The following is a 20,750-nucleotide window of genomic DNA, read 5'->3' on the forward strand; positions in this document are numbered from 1 at the left end:
TATACAGTTAACAAATTCCATACATTCCACGTGCTATTTGCCATCTTATAGAAGCATTCCAGTCGTTGTAATTCATTTGGGTTTCCATAGGCCCACAGGGTTTCTGACAGTACGGCCTACACATGCAGTATAAACCATACCCCATCTTAATGTTGCCACAAAGTTCAGAATCAACATGTGTTGATTCTGAACACAGAATACAGAAGAACCTCAGGTTCTAAGTTCCGTCATCTTTGACTGAATGTTAACGAATCTGTCTTTTCAACAGCTGACTGTGATGCTTGCATGCATTTTGTACATACTGGGTCGGGGGAAGACGTACCTGTTGTCTCGTGTGTAAATCTGTAACTGTACTGAATATATAAGTGCTTTGTGTAAAATGGTACGTTTGATGTTTTTCTGTTCCCTGTGTGTGGTGAGTGTGCTCTCTTTGCTGTGTGCCTTCATGGGATGGGCTGAGGAATGCCTTGTCAGCTGGGTTTCATTCACCTGTTACTGAAACGGTTATGATCAGTTTATATTCATTTCATACCTTTAAGGTTTATTATTATCTATTATTATGTATATGGTTCTAAAGTCAAGAGTATTTCAACTTCAGTGTTATTCCAGCATTGGTGTACATCAGTCAGTGAAGTAGTACAATGGTACATTGTTGCATATGGATTAAAATGAATGTATTGCTCTTAGTATTTATAGATAAGGGATATGGAATGTAATGGTACAGAATGTGAAATGTGCATCTCTGTCTTTCTGTCTGTTTTTCCTCTCTAACTTTCTCTGTCTGACACAAATGCACATGGTCATGAAAAATAGGTTCTACTCCAAATATCGTATTATCATATCATATATTCTGAATATTTTCAGTCGTGCATAGTTTGGACCATGTTATAGTAATAATAATGATGATAATAAATGCTAAATGACGAAGAGTGTGTTAGTGTTTTATCAGTCTAGGCTTTTTTTTGTGGCAGCCACAGCTTCGGCCCTGTCCAGTGGCATTGTGCAGTGGTTGTGTTCTGACTCAGCGGACTTTTGCTGAGAAGAATCGCTCTCACACTTGTAGACAAGTCCCTGCCTCTTGTCTTCAACTAGGTTTGATAAAACCCAGAGAGACAGCCTCATCGCACCCTAACTCACTGTCCACGCTTACTCACAGTAACTTTGCACAGAGATTTGAGGGCTGTACTTCCCAATTCTAGGGAATCAGTAGAGCCTTTTTTTTTTTTGAAAACATGCATTGCAGAGACAAAGGAAGACATTCAATCACTAGAGGGCGAAAATGTGCAGCTTTAACATTTTTGGTCCTGATCACCTGTGTCATGTTGCTACCCCACTATTCAGCTACAGGTAGCTGTCACCTGTCACCTGGCAGGAGGAGCTATGGCTGCTTATATCACAGCACTACATGACAAAATTCAGATCCTGTGAGCAAATATTATTGGTTTGATTGCTGGACAGAGTACTTTATGGTGCAGATGACAGCACAGTACTTTGTGAAGCATTGACCAATCCCTGACGAACTTCCATTGGTGGCATTGTGTTGTAAGTGTGGTCTGTGTTCTGTTTACTTCAGTGTCTGGTTAATAGAATATACCCCCTGTTCCAGGCGGAATTCTCATGTCACAATTGAGAATGTTTCAAAAGGTCATTGTAAACGACACTGGCTACCAGGGCACTGACCCACTTCTTTTAAACCCCAGTGCTCAATGCCCCTAGTGGTCAGTTCAGGAGTCATGGCAAAACTTGCATCTGGTTTGCCATCTGTATGCATGTAATTTAGAAGTTAGAAAGTGTCCTCAGTTCAGAAATCAGACTTGGTTGTCATTTCACCAAAGCTGCGTGCATAGAGAGTGCGTCAGTCATAGCTCAGAGGAGAGCGGTTCTCTCTGACAAGCCATTCCTCGTGCGATCCCCGGGTGTTGTCCTCGGTGTGTGTCGTGCTAACCCTCACTGTCACCCCTCTGTATATCTGTCTAATTTATCAGTCTCTCCTAGATTGTCAGCAGCCTGCTGCCACAGTACCGACACTCTCCTCACAACTAAGGCGAGACAGAGCCCCTCTAGCCCGCAGGTAACGTCACAGCTGGGCACCTTCCTGGTTCCTCCTCTTCCTCGCGGCGCCAAAGACATACGCGGCAAAGACTGTTCCATGTGTCCCTGGCCACAGGAAACACATGCACTCACTCACTTACAAATATGTGAAAACACAAACACAGACATACATTCATACATTACATTATTGTCATTTAGCAGATGGTCTTATCCAGAGTGATCTCCATAGGTTACAGTTTTTACATGTTATCCATTTATACAGCTGGATATTTACTGAGGCAGTTATGGGTTAAGTACCTTGCCCAAGGGCACAGCAGCTGTGCCCCAGTGGGAATCAAACCAGCAACCTTAGGAGCCCTGCTCCTTACCACCATGCTACACTGCAACCCACTGCCACGTTCATCCAGACACCAGCGTATACGCACACAAACGCACAATTAGACACACATGAGCACTGTCTTGTGCTTAGACACTAGAGAAAATGCATGTGCTCTGACTCTGACACAGACACAAACTCACAGCACTGTCTGTGCAGCTACATCGGCCCCCATGTGATGAAGCTGTGCTGCCAGTTCATAGCCTGCAGAGGGCACTGTGCTCAGACTCACAGTCTGCACTGACACTTGCATGGCAATTTACGACACGCGCGTCTGGAGCGAAGGACAATCCAATGTAATGAGAGAAGCCAAAAAACTATTGTGTGTGTACTGCATAGTCTATAATTCTGTTGAACCTATGTATTGTGAGACTATTTTTGTCTTCATTTTGTCTTCTCAGTGTCAACAGGAGGCATAATGATTTTATGCTCATTTGGTTGAAAAAGACTGGCATGCCACAATAGCATTAGTTTACCCCAAAGTTAGCAAATAAAATTACTGCTTGTTCATGGGCATAGGTTCAGAGCAGGCACTGTGCAGATCTGCTGATCTTTATTTCACCTGGATGGGTTAATACTAAACAGCCATGATAAGATGATGATATCAATTTTTAATATTAAGGTTAGTGGGTCTTTGTGGCACCTGCTCTAGAATAATGTCCATGGATTACAGTACTACAGTACACATGCGTCCACATCTTTAAATTGCTGACTGGACCCTGAGTGCAGTCCGGCTCCTTCCTTCTCTCGTAGCTTTCTCTCATCTGTCGAGACCAATAAGCAACTGCTGACAAATCTGACACCAAAGACCCATTTCCACTCTGCTCAAGAGTTCTGGTTGTTGTTCAGTCCAGACAAGATTAGTGCCCTGCCCTGTTAGCTGTGTCAAGACCTAAACCTGCACTAATTCGGTCTATGTGCATGCATGTGTGTTTATGTACTGTTTGTGTGTGTGTCTGTGTGTGTTTGGTGGGTGGGCAGGGTTTCACATGCTTGTCTTCTCTATTTTCAAAGCACTGTTCTGCTGTTTGTGTTTATCCTTGAAATTTCTGCTCTGCAGTTGGGTTTGTCTTCCTACCCCTGTTCAATTTTTTTTTTGCCTAATTGTGTGATCTGAATATGGAATCGGAGGGAAACATCTCTTCTTCCTTTTCTCCCCCTCCTTCTCCCACTTCCTCTCTCTCCTCTTTCTTCTTCTTTGGTTTCCCGCCCTGCTCGTGCTCACGGCGCAGTCGTAACGTTGTGATAGCTCTCCAGGAGGACGAGACGCACCATTCCAGCGGCAGCCGCTCCCCCTGTGTCCCTTTCAACTGTCTGTCACCGGAGGCTCCGCCCCCTGGCCCGTAAAAACCACCCCCCCTCAGCGAACAGCCAACCACCGGCCTCCACAAAGCCCACCACACCTACGTGTCAACCAACAAAGGCCCAATCCCTGCAGGCTCCGCCCCCCCTCTCCCCGATCGCCACGGTTACGCCGCAGGGCCAGGATGCACTGCTCCAAGGCTAGTCGGTTAGAGACAGTTGAGGGATTACTGAGACTATAAGGCTGGGTCACTGTGTGAAAGTACCAATAGTAATAATGAGTATAACTATTTATTTATTTATTAATTTATTCATGCTATTATTTATATTATTGTTGGATTTGTTTTTTTTTCTTGAATTTCAGAAATGTGTCCCTGCTTGGTGGTAAAACTTGAAGAAATGAAACACACACATGAGTTGTTTGACTTTATTTTGCCCAGGCAACACTTCAGCCTGTGACCTTCATCTTTAAAAGCTTTATCACAATGACAGAAAAGGAAGAATTCAGCAGGCATGAAATATATCAGTGGCCATTAATTGCCATGAAGTGTTGACAAGGTACATGCGCTTTACAATAATCAATAATCCATAACTATATAATAATGAATTTCAGTTTCACTTTCTACAAACATGCATATACAGCATGTCCCATTACAACTTTCACAGAAAGAGCGAACATACTCAGACTTTTCCCTTGCGTGGCTAAAACCTTTTTGTTCTTTTTCCTGAATTTGTATCTACTTTACTTTGTATTTCCTGTGGAGCAAAGCGGATTTATGCCATTTTGCAACTTCTGACTGAAAAAAATGTAAACATGTAATTGAATTTATACGCAGTGTTCAAACCATGTGTATATGAAACGTACACACAAATGTGTAAAGTGCTTTTGTATTTCCTATTTGCAAATATGGCAGTATTACAGTATACAGTGTTTTTGGCCTGTATAGGGGAGCCTAATGAAGGTGGTATTTGCATTACAGTGATCTTTCAGGTGTTGAGCTGACTAAAACCATATCTTACCGTCACTCAATAGGGGTATTTTGTGTTTTACATATAATTTTGCAGTACATATCCATAAGCTCTTATTTTTACTGACATTTTGTTTTCTACCCATGAGGTGACTCAGTTTGTCATATAGGAAAAGTTTCTTTGGGTGTTAAATTCTTGTTTTTTGCTTGTTTTTATAGTAAAGGTTGTGATTTGTGGGCATTTGGTCAATAGGCCTGAGTTTGGCCCTTTTTTTATTGCACAGTATGTAACTTAGTACTGGAGTGAACTGAGCACTTTTTTTCAGTTTTACTTGAAAACTGCTTAAGATTATAACTTAAGAAAGAACTACTGAAGATTTCCCAGGATTGTAGCACTCATCCTGGTTGCTTCCATACAAGGGGTTTTCTCAACATTAACTAGTAGTACTCTAAGCATTTTATGTAACATCCATAATCACTTGTGTTAAAGGAGAAATGACCTCACAGATATGTGTGATCAAAAATTGATTCATAGGATATCATAACTTCTTACATGCTGGGTTTGCTTATGTAAAGAGCAGGAAAATGAATGTTCTGTCAGATGTAGCAGTAAGTAATATTGAGTAAGTAATATTTTGATTCTGTCATGATCAGAGATTCACAGGCAAAACAAATTAGTTGAAAGAAAGCTGGATGGACTGTCACACACTGCTATCATTGGAACCGGGTTTTGCTGCTTTCTTTCAAACTCTTTCTCTCTGTTACACTCTCTCTCTCAGACTTCTCACTGAATGTGTTTAGTGTGCTGGAACTGGAGCAGATTTTCTAAGTGAAGCCTCTCTGTGCCAAGGGCCCCACTTCCAAATCACTCCTCTTAACAAGCACAAACATTGAACTATGCATCACAGTAGCGGCAGTGATTATGATTTCCGGGATTGTTTGGTGACATATCACTATCCGAGCATACCTCCTCGGTTTTTAATGCTATAAAATACAGAACTCTTTCAGACCAGCAGGTTTAAAAACCAGGATAAATCAGCTTTCATAAAAAATTGTCATCAGGAATCATTTTGGTATTTTTTAATAGATTTTCTTTAAAGTAGATGGGAAACTCTCCTTTGGGCCTCTGGTTTCAGAGAACGTTATTGTTATATTAAGATAAAATGATGTATGTAATAACATCATCGAATAACTTCTCCATCCCAGAAGTAGCAATATAAAGAGGGAAATGTATAGGAGTGTGGGGAGTGGCACTGAATATCGTGACTTTGCATTGATTAGAAGTAGAGAGATACCCTCCGTAACACTGAAGGGGTCTTTGTGTTCACTAGAGGTATTCAGGCATACAGGAGTTTGTATGGAAGCATTAACCTATGAATCAGTGTGTGTTTTGTCCATGCTATCAGCTGACAAGGTTTTGGCCTGGATTTACATTTACATTTACATTTATTCATTTAGCAGACGCTTTTATCCAAAGCGACGTACATAGGTTACAGTTCTTTACAATGTTATCCATTTATACAGCTGGATTTACTGAGGCAATTGTGGGTTAAGTACCTTGCCCAAGGGTACAGCAGCAGTGTGCCAGCGGGGATCGAACTGGCAACCTTTCGGTTACGAATCCTGCTCCTTATCCACTATGCTACACTGCCGCCCCAGTGTAGGGATCTTCATAGGGATTTTCATATCAATCCCCAGGATTGATATGAAAATGAGACACAGAGGTGGCATTGTTGGCCACTGACATGACAGTGAAGCACGTTTCCCTCATCTTCCTGGTGGAACCTGAAAAGCTGTTTAGTTTGTGGCTTTTTACTCATCTCTGATTGCTGTACAACTGCATCTGTCTATTGGATATTTTAGTTTACTGAATCACTGAAGCCAGTCTGTAAATGCTAGCACTGTGAAAGGCTACTGAGAAAATTCACTTGTTTTTTTTTTTTTCTTTCAAATCCATCCATCTTCTAATGCGAACCACAAAGTAGGAGCTGCTTTAATTACATTACTTTTAAAGAGAAGCATCGTTTCTTATGAATTTCCCAGTCCTTCTTTCTGCTCTGTCAGCATTTTTGCCCAACATTGTTCAAAGCCATATGACAAATTGCCACCAACGCCATTTAGCTTTTCAGCTAATCAAAGCTTTTGAATGAACATATGGAAATAAATGTCTCTCCCCCTGGATTTTTAAAAATGTTTTGTTACAGTTTTTAGCCCTATAGATTAATTTGAATTGGCTTCGGTGTTGTTACACAACTTTGGCCTGGATTGCAAAGTGTCTGGATTGGTTTGATAGATTAAAGTGCTTTGGTTTTTTTTTTTTTTTTTTTTTTTTTGAAACCCAGTTCAGCCAAATGGGATTTCATTCAAAACAGTTTTTTTTTTTATTATTTAACAATCCTAAAGTTGTTTTCATGCACTTTTATTAATAATCCTAATTTTAAGTAGTTGAGTTTTGAGCTGCATGACCCATGTGCCTGAATAGCTAACAATTTGCATCACTATGTTTTGTTTAATTGTTCTTTTTTTAGCCATGTGACCCCTATGCCTTTATAACATTCACTTTTTTGCAGCAAGCATTAACCGTTAACACTAAATTAATTGAGCGTTCAAAACATCCGCGTCTGTACACAGACAGTTTTTTTTTCTCCAGTGTCCACACAGTGAAAGCATGTTTTTAACACCAGGGGGAAATGTCTTGGTCATTTTCTTTATGTATTTATTTATGTCCTAAGGGGTTTACTTTATTATTATTATTTTTTTTGAAATGTTAATGGTTTTATACTGAGTGGACTACCTGATAGAATGTCTTTGAGTTGGAGTGTGACAGAGGGAGACAGCCTTGCGACGTGTGGTTGTAACACTGTTATGTGGAGGAAGAAAAAGGGGTCCAAAACTAGTCTTTGTGCTTGGCTGCAGCTGTCCTTGAAGAACATGAACTCTCCTGGTTGTTTGCACAAGATGAATCTCTGTGTCTGTGAACTGGCATCTGCGTTGCCACCAAGGAACAGAGACACCAATCGATACAAAAAAATAAGAATTAAAAAATGAAACGAATCAATAAAAATAAGAAAAAATAAATGAAAACAGACAGCAATATACTGTACTGGGTTTTACTATTATTCTTTCTTATTCTATTTAAAAAACAGTGTATTACCTAGTTACCTGTTTCAATAGAAAATAAACAAACTGTCCCGGGACTTTAAAGGTGGCTGCTGTGACTCTGTGTCTGTCTGTCACTGACTGCAAGATGTAATTAGACTGTGTGTGTGTGTGTGCGTGTGCGTGTGCGTGTGCGTGTGCGTGTGCGTGTGCGTGTGTGCGTGTGTGCGTGTGTGTGTGCTCGCATGTATGAATGTGTGTGTGTAAGTGTGCATGTGTGCATGTGTTGGAAGGGTAGAAGCATGGATATGTGCTTGTGCGAGTGTGTGCATGTGTGTGTGTGTGAGTGCACATGCATGAGTGTATTAGAAGCTTAGAAGCATATTTTAGTATTACTGGTTCATGGTCTTGTCGTCATCATTCTGTTCAGTGAACTGGACCAGTCCCATACACTGTGCTGACACATTTCTCACCAGAGAAAATATGGTGGGGTGGTACATTATAACACATTTGTAGGTATAACTGCTGACATTTAAATTTACATCTACATTCAGTCATTTGGCAAACACTCTTATCCAGAGCGACTTACAAAAGTGCATTCATTAGGGTCAGGCAATTAGCTGCACAGATACTAAAACATTAGTGTCATCCTTGAACTGTAGTGCCATTTTGGGCAACATCCCCGCAATGGGATTAAGTGCAGTCAAAGACTTTATAACCTTTACAAGCTATTACCGTGCTTCATTCACGAGTGAACATGGGCCGCAGGGTAATCATAGTCTGTAATAATTATCCAAAGTCACCATGGTCACCAACAACACTGCGCTCTTACCGTATGCGGTGATGTTTAACCACTAATTCTGAAGTGGCATCAACGTGCAGATAAGGTATTTGTAATTCCATGTGTTCCATGTGAACAGTTTCATGCGCGCGCTTTATGTGCGAGAGAGCATATCTATATATTTTGCATGTGTTCGCTGGAGGTAGTGCAAACACTCTGATAGCCCTGCCCGAAGGTGACAAGGTCTTGAGAAATGCTATTCTTACAATAAGCGCGTTCAGTCGAGTGTTTAGCCAGCGGAATGGGGCGGGGTTTACGCCAATCAAGGTGACTGTCGTAGAGATAAGCGGATGACGAGGAAAGCGCACGGCACTGATAGCGCTTTGGAGTAGGCGTACGTGAGGGAGTGGCCCCGCAGTGAAGGCGTGAAATCAAGGCATCGACTATGAGAATGTACTTGTAATGCACGGGTGGATTGAACTGGGACTCTTCTCGCTTCTCAGCCGCACACAGTAACAGCAAACAGTCTTGGCTGTGCTGCGTTTACTTAGTTGTGAAGTTTGAGATTTGAGACTTAATACGTGCGTTACTTCTTAGTAAGCTTTCATTTGAAGACAACATCGATTCACGTCAAGCCTAAACAAAGTAAACAAACCTCTTTGCTATACTAAACTAAAATAAGAGCGAGGGCTTTTCAATGTTTGACCGGACAGGGGAGAAGCGTGTGAAGATTGCGCTCACTATGGACGACTTCAGACGGGTCGCTATCCGGAGAAAATCGAAGGAATGTGCAGGTGGGTTCGGTTCTCGATGCTTGGTTTTACAAAGTGCGCTTGTAATTCCCATGCCAGAAAGAAGCATGGCTTCACCGCGTGACAGGCTGAAAATGCTATAACTGGTGCCTGGACGCAGCTGAGATAACGCTTTTACAACAGACTACTTTTACAGTGTTTGAAAGACTAAAGGGAAGTTCTCAGGTCATTCCAAGTGCATGCATGAAAGCTCAAACATAGCCCCGTATAACACGCAGTTTTCCTGCAGCAGTAACTATGTACCCGTTACCCACACAACCCACAGTTGTGTCGTAATAGTATATATCGCTCCACTTTGTACAGAATGGATAATTCTAGTCGGAATGAGGTCAAGCTTTGTCAGTCATTGCATTGCTATTCTTCAGCTCCTAAAATTGACCGGCCAGTTGCGCATCCTTGCCAGCAGTTACATAATTCGAAAGTACGCGTATATTGGGTAGAGTCTTGGGGTGATCTTCGTGTGTTAAATGTGTTAATACCGTAATCCGATTTCCTTGACCGGTCGTTGGGAAAGAAAGGGGAATTTAGAAAGCTGTAGCGTTAACTCGGTGCGAGGTGGGGGTAATTCAAACCGTTTTTATGAAGCAAGAGAACAATGTACAATGTGACGAACAAGGGGAGGACAGACAAGTCCTGACCGGTCTGATTGAAGGAAAATCTCCTGGCACACTTCACTGCGTGTTTACAGAAATACATACAGTAACCTGTCTGTATCTGTATCTGTCATCTAAGGCATGACATTTCTATATGTTTATACTGAAGGTAAAAAAGCGGTAAAATGCATGTAATTAAGTTAATCACTGCAAAGCAAGGAGAATGCACCAGTTAATTCTAATGTATGTGATCCTTTTGTTTGTGTTTACTCAAAAACGCATTTCAGAGTTGGTCCAGGTTAGTAGTTCTCAGCTGGGACCGGAGCTAGGAATGGGATAGATGGAATAGAATGGGGACTAGACCCTATCCTTTACCTGTTTCAGGGAGATTTCACACAGTGAACCCATTCATGCAGGGGTCTCTGTGAAAACAACAGGGGAGGTGCAAGACCCTCGTGACCCCACAAAATTTATTAAGAGGAGCACAACTCAGCCTGATTCAAAGGGTCATAGGTTGCAGCTAATGCAATACAAAATAAGGTCACATCTGTCAGTGCAGCAGGTTCATATCATCCATATTCAAAATGGGCTTTAATTAGCATGAATTCACAGGCAACAGCTTTGTCACAGTAGGCTTGCAGAGGGATGCGGTTATTATTTGATCGTTTGAAGTCTTATTATCGCAGCAGCCACCCCTCTTTGTAATTTGTGGGTTATGTTTTGCACAGTGTCTGCCTGGATGTTTACTGAATCCTTTCAGGTAAGTCCCTGGCTCAGAGGTGGCGCAGGTGTCTGGTTACAGGTGGAACGGCTTGCGAATGAAAGCCACATGCCTTTACACATTGTAATTAATCAAGAAGTCCAGAGACCTGGTATGTCTGACGTTCAATGCTATCTTTATTTCAGTAAAAACAGGAAAATCACGTTGGGTGAACCCCCTCCTCCTAATTCAGTGTCAAAGTGCAAAACAGCACCAGTATCCCTGCGTCTGCTTACACTCCAGGCCACTGCCTAGTTTCCCGTCAGCTGGCCAGTTTCCATGCCCCACAAACACAACCCTAAACACAGCTTCTGCCTCCTCCTGAACTTTCCACACTAATGGGATTTTCGCTGGACTTACTGAAGGTAGTATTGTTCCATTGTACTTGCTGTTGTTTTCCACACCACAGCAACGAATATGTCCGTCATGTTGCGGACCAACCCATGGTGGACTGGGCCCCACAGCATTGCTCTTGTATGGATGCACAATGCAGCAGTTATCATAAATGATTTGTTGTGGGAAAGCTTTGGCTTTGGAAAATCGTTATTCAGTCGTCTGCGGAAAGGCATCCTTTCTGGCTGGACTCCACCTCACTGTCCTCCAGCAGCATCACGGTCCAATGCTGTCCTCTGACCGCCTATGGATTCAGCTTGGATTGACCTGCGGTTGAACCCTTCATCTAGGGAGGCATTTAAACTGAAGTCTCGTGATTATCCATTTGTGTCTTTTTACTTATCTCTTGCACGGCGGTGTCCCGGCTTTCTCGACAGTTTTCATCCATGTCAAGCAGTAGGGAGCCCCTTTTATGCAATAGTGGCAGTTTTATCAATATCAATAGAATGCATGAGCCTTGAGTTCTGTTTCCTACAGAGAGGGAGTTGCAGAGAAGGGGCAGTCGAGCATTCATAGAGTATCAGCCGTTCTTATTTCCAACAGTAATGCTGGGCCCTTGTTTCCATTCCAGTTTACTTGCTGCACGCTCATTAGTTTGAGGAGTCGGTTAAGCATGACAGAGGAAGCGTATTGGTTTTGTACAGCATTGTGCATGTCTCCCCCTCCCTTCTTCTCATTACAGAGTATCCTAGATATTAAACGCACCTACCATCGCTTTTCAGATGCATTGTCTCCCTCATGGTTCCTCATCCCGAATCTTCTCTAAAGATAATATAATTGCACGAAGACGAACCGTGGCTTAGGCCAAGTAGTCATTTAATTATACACGCGTAATTAACATGGGTGAGGTTGCCTTTTAAGAATTTCCAGTTGGAGAGATTCCAGGGTCTGGCCTGTTTGAGTACAATGTCAGCCGAAACCCAATAGAAACCCGGGGTCTGCATTGTTATGGTGATTACCCTGAGAAAAGCTGTCTGATACCCCAGCTGTGTGCATCCCTACAACAAACGTTAAGGTGTAGTACCGGTTTTTGCAGGTTCCTACTCTTATTTATAGTAAATAACACACACACACACACACACATATATATACACACTGGAATGTTTTGTTCATGTTCGATGTTTTGTTCTGCCGCAGACTGTGTGAAAAGCATGATGCCGTATTTAATTATCATGAAACATCTGAAAAACGTGGTGTATCACCTTTGCTTTTTCTCCTCCTGGCAAGGGAGTTCATGGGAATCTGTCCTGTAGACAGTGCTGGGATGTTCAGCATTTTGCCTTGTGACAAATGGACAGTTGTGGTGCCCCTTAGCAGCGGTTCTGTGCAGACACAAGACTCACCGTCAGCCCGCTGATGGGGCCTTGCTGTGTACGCGCCTATTAACGCTGTCCTGAATGCGGTGCCTCCAGAATTGCGGATTACTGGCATTCCTGTGTTTTTTTTTCTGAAATCTCTCCCTCCTCGTCGGCGCTGAGCCGCCGCGGCCCGGTTGGCGAGGGAGCGCGAGGTTGCCTCTGCACAGCTAACAAAGGGTCCGTTTGTGCATAACAGGGCTGCGAGGAACCGGTCAGCACCATGAATTACTGGCTCTGTGGCCCCTGTTGTTACGTTTGTTGTTTTGCTGGACCGAAAGCCAGCGCTCGTTCAATTAACCCACAGTCGACTCTCACAGAACGCATAATCCCATACTGTGTTTAAAGTGCAGAGAAGGCAACAGCCGCACTCTGTCCCGTTGTTCATGTGATAAAGAGTGGGCAGCGAGTCTGTCGCCGTTAGTGACAGGGCACAAACCCCGGGGTGTGTCAGGAGGGGGTGGGACGTGCCCTGGGTGGCATAGCTCGAGGGTCTCCTCTTGAAGCACTCCATGCTACTGCCCACTGGCCACTCTAGTCTTGTCTGCATTTACGTGAACACAAAGGCCAGACACTGAGGCTAGGCGCTTGCTGGCTCCTCCACACCTACAATAGAAGGGGTTGTGATCAGGGCTACAGCTGCTGTCTACTGTCGTAGCCCCACCCATCCAAATGCCACCATGGTGGTGGTCTTGTGCATAGAGAGTCTTTGAATAAATGCACAGGTAAATACAGGTACTCCTCACTTCATTACAGTGGTACTCAGTCCACATCTGTGACGTGTGTTCAGTGTATACAAACCAAAGGATACAGACACAGTCTACACAGACAGTTTAGACTGTCTGAAATGCCTTTGAGAAATGCCTATTTCAGTCGGTGAATCCCTGGCTGATTTTGTTTGCCATGCCTTGTGCATACAATATTTCAGTTTAGGGCACAGGAAGGCCTAACGCATGGCTGGTGAATGACACCACTGTCACCGTGGCACAGTTTGGACCAGCAGTCCTGTTGGCTGTATCCCCTTAATCCTGTGACCTGTATCCCCTTAATCCTGAGGGCCGAATCACTTTCATCATAGCCTTGTGTCCTACGGTGTCATTGTCACTGCCATTGATGGCGGTGTCGATCTGACCGAGCATGGTGTTCAGCAGAGTTGAATTCAGAAGTGATCCGATTTCTCCGCATTTGCCATCAGTAAAAGTGTGGTATTTAAGGCCAGCACAACAGCTGCGTCCTTGGAGCAGCGGTACAGATTTCCTTGGAGAGGATGCTGAGAGATGCACTCTGTCCCACGCGTTTCAGGGAGAGGTCGGGGGGAGTGCACAGGAAGCTAGTAATCACCCTCCGCATTCCTGAAAAGCCATGCCACGCCCTCTGGTTATTCGCAATGGTTTCTGTGTTTACGCTCAAGGGGGCGAGGCCATTGGGTGAGTTTGCTGTTGCAGAGCCAGGTAACTGGACAGGTGCAGTTGCAAGCACTTGTTTCTAATCGGGTTTTAACCTTGGTTTTCACAAGATGGAAAGGTTCTTTTTGTGAGGAACCTTCCTGGAGCGCAAAAAAGACGTCAGATTTGCTTGCCATGCTTGTATGCACTAATGTAATCATGCTGTAGGGATTATCAGTAGGGTTTTAGGTGTGGTCATGGCTAAGGTTCAGGCTACAGTAGGGTCTGGAGTGAATGGTATAATAGTGGAATTACATAAAATTCAGAGCTGTTAATGTGTACTCACACAGAGGTTGCAAAATGCTTGAAGCTAAGAAAGTACACTGTAAACATTGTGAAACAACATCACATGAGTATCACATCACTGCCACCAGAGGGCAGAAGAGTTACATTTACATTTTGCCATTTAGCGGACCATTTTGTCCAGAGCAACTTACAAAGTAGTCTCGCATGAAGTAGTACTTGGTGTTGAAGTGGTGTCACAGGGAAGAAAACTCCCAGACCCCAACTGAATAAACCTAGCGTTGCGTTCAAATAGCACATGACTGCTCACAGTCTGAAGGGCTTTTCCAAATCACCAAAATATCCTTGGCTATAATAAAGTGACAGGAAGGTGAGGCTTCACAAACCCTCTGAAATATGGAACTGATGTTTGTTGTCATCACTCATTCATATGAACCCAGCCAAAGACATTGCATTTGATGGTAGAATACTGTTCTTGGTTCAAATCTATGAGTCATGAGGTTCAGTCTGTTATCATTGCTGTAATTGACTGCATGTGTGTCTCTTTGAAATAGCCGTAATGGTGATGAAGAAATGTTGTTTGCATTAAACTTTAACAACCACTATACTCTTCTCACCTTCAGGACGCCATGTTTATTCTTCAGTCTGAAAGAGAGCGCCTCCTATAGCACAGAATCCCCATCACTGCAGTCTGGCTCCAGGTTTGTTTAATTTGGTGCCTCTTGCTTCCCGACAGCATCCTAGGTTGCACATGCTAATCTGAGCCCTGGTGAGGAAGCTTCAAGCGTGTACCGCAAGGCTCTACAGAATGATGACGCATAAAAAAATAGCATGGCTTATAACATTTTCTCAGCATTGTTACACCAAAGAAGCCAGCAAATGCAGTAGGCCCATTCTGTGAGACTGCCGCCCAGGAGAGAGAATGGCTATTGTTGTTATCCAGGCTCTAATGCCTGGCAGACTCCCCTTTTTCCGTGGGTGTGGGGCGGGCAGAGAGTCAGACCACAGTCATGGGTCGAATTCCTGTCCGGGACAGAGCATCCCTCATACTGGTCCAATTCAAGGGAAGAGAGATCATCTGCACTAAAGTTCCATCTGGAAGACAGTGTGGTATGTGTGCGTGCGTGTGTGTGTGTGTGTGTATTGGGGGGTGTAAATGCAATGTGACAGCGTGCAATGATGTCACATTTCCTTGAGTCAGGACTCCGCCCTCCTGCGGGGGCTCTCTGGAAAAGCATCTCCATTTTCTTGTGTCTGGCGCGCATCGCTCCCACGATCGGCGTCCAGGGGCCTGTTTGTGTTTCCATTTCGCTGAGGCCATTCTCGGCGGACAGGCTGCCAGAGTGTCTCAGAAAACGGTCCCCTGACATAACCTGCTCCGATGGCACTTCTCCCCTATCCTTTCTCCTCGCCTCTTTCCTCGCATGTGATCGCACGCGACACTGTGAGAAAGCTCAGCTGTGGCTAAAGGCTGCCCAGAGGCATGTCCAGCCTTTTAACCACCCGCCCCCGTATCCCCCCCCCCCCCCCCGGGCCCTCAGCCCTGCGCCTGTTTTTCTTCTCTCATACCGGTGCTTCCTGACCTTTGTGTTGCACTTCCCTCTCCGAGTGACAGCTTCTCCCTGCTGTTCCCGAACCCCCTGTGCTGCTCTGCACTTGGTAAGACCTGTGGAGGGCATGCCGTCTCGTCTCGTCCGCCACTGAGTGGAGAGAGAGAGAGAGAGAGAGAGAGAGAGAGACACCCCATCCTGGGAGAAACTCGATGGGTGCAGTTTCTTTGGGAGGTGCAGCACCGATACTGTATGGTCCGGGTGTCCTGGAGTGAAGTGAACCCTGACGTGGGAGGCATTGTGAATGCACTCATCTCATTGTTAAGCAGGGCGTTCAGACCACAGCGCTGAGGTGGGGGGGGGGGGGGGGGTTGGAGGAGGGGGGTCAGGTCCTTTATTTGGGTTGTCTGTTCCTGCGCAGGAAGTGTTCTCACGGCCGTCGCCGTGGAGGCACTTTTTCTGCTTCGCTTCACTTTCTCGCGTTTTTGTCACCCGCTCTCTCTGCGGAGGGGACCCCGAAATGGATTGCCTGGTGACCAATTGCAGGAGGTCCTGCCCGTGCTGCATCTCTTCTGGTAGGTGACAATGGGGAGGAGACCCTGTGGTCAGGATGCTCGCGACAAGACTCCGGGTCCAGCTCGGCCGTCTTGCTCAGTTCAGTGATCCTTAATGCAGGACAAAAAAAAAAAAACATGTATTTTTTTGTTACCCAGAAACAAAAAGGCTCAGGATTGCGGGAATGAACCGACGTCGCAAGTATTGGTTCTGGCGAACAGAAGGTAATGATGCACTTGTACTCTGTAATGCTGTGTTCCTGCTGCTGGGAGATGCTGCTGGCCAATCAGCCGGAAGCATTCTGTTTTCTGACGATCGCTGTGTAGAGACACATTGGCTGTAAACTGGAATCTTCTCTTCACTTGAGTAGCTCCCCTACAGATAAGTGAGCATTTGGGAGACCGTGATGCTGTCAGAGAGGGAGGGATGTTACCATGGGTACTTGTGGAGGGATGTTACAAATAGAAGGGATGGATTGTGGATTATTCTGAGGGCCTCTCATGAGCTGACAACACCCCCAAAGGTTATAGGTATCATTTCATTATCTGTCATGCTGTTTTTATGAAATAGGGTGTATGTGTGTGTGTGCGTGCATGTGTGCGTGTATGTATACATATCCCACATATTATTGCATATGGGTCATGTTTGTTAGGTATCATTTTCTGTGACACTTGTACAAAGAACCAGATAATGCAGTGGTAGTCTAATGCTGGTGATTGTTACAAAGATATGGAGTCCAAAGTGGAGCAACTTCATTTGTGAATTTGCACAAATATTGCATAATGGTTTAAAAATCCACAAGGGTCATTAATCTACAATCCCCCATTCAAATCCTCTACGTAACAGGTTGTTATGAAAGAGAGGAGGCATTGGCTCACCCCGGTGACCTTTGGTAGTCCAATCCCAAATCTCTTCACTGTGGTGGGGAGGAATAGGCCTCACAACTGGGTGAACCTAGCGCTCGGAAGACCTGTGAAGTCCTGCAATAAACCATAATACTCTGCAGCGAACCTTTCCCCGGGTGGGTTCGGTGTTCCAGCTAGGTGCGTTAGCTACCTGGTAAGCTGTTAATAGCTCAGAAATGCTAGTGACCCATGAGTTAGATTGATTGCTAGCTAGCCTCAGTTGTGTGCATTTAAGTGTCACCTATTTTAGTACAGGTTCAGCAGTGCCTAAATTAGTGGTTGCCAGCTAGCTGCATAGTTAATGTTTGATTTCAGCCATGTAACTCATGTAGCCTGGCAGGGACTTGGCTGTCTGGCTGGGACGGGTAGCTAGCAGGCTACGTTAGGTACTCTGCCACAGCACGCTTCATTTGTTTAGCTAGTAAACATAGAGGTCTCGCAGTCCATCCACTGTCTGGAGTGAATTGTTGTCAGGAACAGTGAAATACTTTTATCACAGCCAACCACAGTTTATCACGATAAACAACCAATGGTGACAAAACCACTGATAAACACAGACGGCCGTGCAGTAGCAGAATGTTGACAGGCCTTAAGATGCTTGTTTCTGCAAGCTGACTGGTGCCGCTCACAACAAGCATCTTTTTTCCCAGGCTGGTAGCTTGTTATTTTAAGTCCAGTGTTGTTCTGTGGACCCTGGGAATGATTCTCTGTCTCAAGTCTCTGTCCCAGTTGCGCTTTGCCTTATGCCAAGACCCGCCTCCAACCACCCCCCCAGAGGGGTTGGGGGGGGGGGGGGGGGATTTTTTTTCTTCCCCTCCAGAAGAGGAAAGGCCCAGAGTGGCCTCCCTCGCTCTCCGCGCTGGGACAGGAAGGAACAGGCTGGGCTCCTAACTGGCTGTTTCTGGATCAGGCTGCTGGGCTTTCATGGTCCTGATTGTTACAGTTGGGGGGGTGGGGGGGTGAGGAAAGAGAGGGAGAGAATTCCCTCCCTCCCCGGCCCGCACATGTGTTCCTCTCTTCAGCTGTTACACTCCCTTATTCACACTAACCGCCACCCCCCCCCCCCCCAGTCACAGTAATCCTGAAAACAGGCTGCAACGTTACTGCACCCTGAGCTGTTTTTCTGTAATTTGCAGTAGACTGCAGTCCATTAAGTACTGTCCAGAGCTTCAGTCAAGGTTTAATTTGCTGTTATCCTGGTACAGACAGAAAAAGAGCTTGTTACAGCCTCCTCTAAGTGCACCTTGGTGACCATCTCATGATGAATACTGTCCCCCTGTTCTGGGATCAGTGAAAGGTCTCCTTTCTATGGACCAATCACAGGGAGAATGACTCACTGGGGACAGTGGGTTCTGGGTTTTTTAACTGTGTTCCCTGAATTCCATGGAGCCCCTTATATTTCAGTTGAATTTATTTCGTTCGGAATTGTGTGGGAGTTGTTATATCCAGGAGGAATCTTTTCATTCCAGTTGCCATTGGCAGGTATTGGGTGCTGCTTACTGCAGGAGCTGTCATCTGTTTTTGGCATTATATGTGTGCTGTCTCTCTGTGAACAGAGCTCTCTCCTGAAGTCTCTCTCTGCAGTGCATTAACTACAATCGAGTTTGCATTTGCGAAGGTGTCTAAATGTGGAATCTTTACTTCTCAAGAGATGTAGCACAGGTATAAGCAACAGAGAAAAGCTTAGACTGGCACACATCAGTGACCTCCCTACCTGTTGTGATGTCTGTTTTAAAAAAAAAAAAAAAGTTGTATTTCCTTATTTCTGTAGTAGCCCCAATCCGTTTAATCTGACCCTTCGTTAGAGCTTACTGGCACTTTGCACAAACAGCCCTTGCAGACATCTTTAAAAGTCTCTGAAATGCTGTTTGCAGGAGCTTCTCTGGGGAGTGTTACTATGTGCAGTACAGGAGGCATAAGCGTACAACTGAGGCACATGTACCACAACAGCAAATCTGCCCAATGCTTTTTTTCCCGTTGTGTCTAAGCCTCAACAAAGACAGTAGAACAATGAAAACAAATGGGTAGAATTAGCACTGAGAACACTTCCCGTACATATCAGCCTCAGAGGCTACATTCTGTGTTCTCTCAGCACCTGTTTAATGGGCCGCCCCTTTGTTTGTGGAATGGTCGCAGAATTCCATAGTGCTGACATCGTAATGAGATCGAGTGGCCTCCCGAGCGAATGAGAGAGTGCGAGGCACACCTCTTACATTCAGAGCACTCTGTGAATCACATTACCTACAAAGACAGCCGGCTTCCTCTGTCTGTTTCTCTGACTCCCAATGTGTGTCTGACTGTCTCTTTGAGTTTTTGTGTCCCTGCCTGTTTACAAACCTGTCTGTGTGTGTATGCGAGAGAGGGAGAGAGAGAAAGGGGCAGGAGGAGAATAATGGCACTTATAGCCACAGAGAGGTAGTGGTTGTTCAGGAGTACATTATGGTGACTGGTTGGCTACTTGCATGAGAATACCACGAACCTTTGTGGGTATACAGGTTCTCAGGTTCATGTCAGTACCCAACACAATCAGCAGGGGGCAGTAGTGTCTTCATGAAAGTGACAAGTGATCGAATCAGAGCGCTGCTAACATCAAGGCTTTGCTTCCAGAAGGGAAAAAAAAAAAAACTGTCGCTACCTCCGTTTAGGTTGCGTGAAAAATAAAGTCAGGCCTTTGAAACGATGGAACCAGAGGTTTCTGTGTGTTTTGCAGAGGATTTCTGCCTCCGGGTCCACTGGGTTCTATGGGCTGCTGCTTTGAGCAAGGCCCCTTGTCTCGACATGGCTGCACACTGGTCTGGGAGTACACTCCACATCCCCGCAGTGTCAGCGCCTCGCCTCTGCTGCTTTTTTTTTGTGCTGGACCCTTTGAGATAAGCACTGAAGCTTATCATAAAAAGAAGAATCGAAAGCGCACGCGCTCACACTGACACGCGGCTGTGGCGGCTCCCGTCCCCGCAGATGGGAGAGTGCTGATTATTCTGAGTTCAGGGGGTGGTGCGGGAGGTTAATGAGTAATCTCACCGCAGGTGTCAGCAGAGCTCACCAGGTACAGAGGCAGGGAGACCGGCAGCCGCCAAAATGTCTCTCACGTCAGATGGCGGATGGCGTTTTGTTGTTAAGTGAGTTTTGCCCAAGGAGAACGCAACTGGGTTTTTTTGAAATGAGGTATAATTTTTGCTTGCTCTCTGGCTGTAGTGTTTATTTTTTTTAAGCTTCTTCTCCTCCAGTAGGTTTGTTTTTAGGCTTGGTCTCCTCTAGTAGGTTTAGTAATTAATGTTAGTGCGGCGGTGTTTGCCCTCATGGTGCATTTTTCAGGATTGTGAATGACAGCCCCTCTCACACTGTAGAAGCTGGTTGATGTAGTGTGCTGCTCTGATGAATGAAGATGTTCCAGTCCCTGGAGTAACAGACTAGGCTATGTGTCACCAGTAACATAACAGAGTCCGTCGTCTGCCCAAAGCAGAGCCCAGGGGCAGGGTGGGTAATGGTTTACTCTATACTGACGGAGGTCAGGAAGACAATCAGGGCTTCGTCTCATCTGTCCGCTTTGAGTGCATACTC

General features: G+C 44.9%; 2 protein-coding genes across 4 annotated transcripts in view; both read left to right on the top strand.

Moving 5' to 3' along the window:
* bicd1a (bicaudal D homolog 1a) overlaps positions 1 to 3,900 on the top strand; it is a 54,431-nt gene extending 50,531 nt beyond the window's left edge. The window contains exons 8-9 of one of the 3 annotated variants that reach the window (XM_036518013.1): positions 1,996 to 2,071; positions 3,661 to 3,900. In XM_036518013.1, the coding sequence (XP_036373906.1) occupies positions 1,996 to 2,043 (48 nt within the window). In that variant the 3' untranslated portion in view covers positions 2,044 to 2,071; positions 3,661 to 3,900. Of the gene's footprint in view, positions 1 to 1,985; positions 2,209 to 3,660 lie in introns of those variants that run through there. The other 2 variants (XM_036518014.1, XM_036518015.1) reach the window with 2 other exon arrangements.
* Positions 3,901 to 9,308: 5,408 nt separating this feature from the next.
* Positions 9,309 to 20,750, top strand: part of fgd4a (FYVE, RhoGEF and PH domain containing 4a) — a 54,604-nt gene continuing 43,162 nt past the window's right edge. The window contains exon 1 of the mRNA XM_036518011.1: positions 9,309 to 9,372. Within this exon, the coding sequence (XP_036373904.1) occupies positions 9,321 to 9,372 (52 nt within the window). The 5' untranslated portion in view covers positions 9,309 to 9,320. The remainder of the gene's footprint in view (positions 9,373 to 20,750) is intronic.

The sequence above is a fragment of the Megalops cyprinoides genome, chromosome 23 (assembly GCF_013368585.1).
Source record: "Megalops cyprinoides isolate fMegCyp1 chromosome 23, fMegCyp1.pri, whole genome shotgun sequence".
In the NCBI taxonomy this organism is placed as follows: Eukaryota; Metazoa; Chordata; class Actinopteri; order Elopiformes; family Megalopidae; genus Megalops; species Megalops cyprinoides.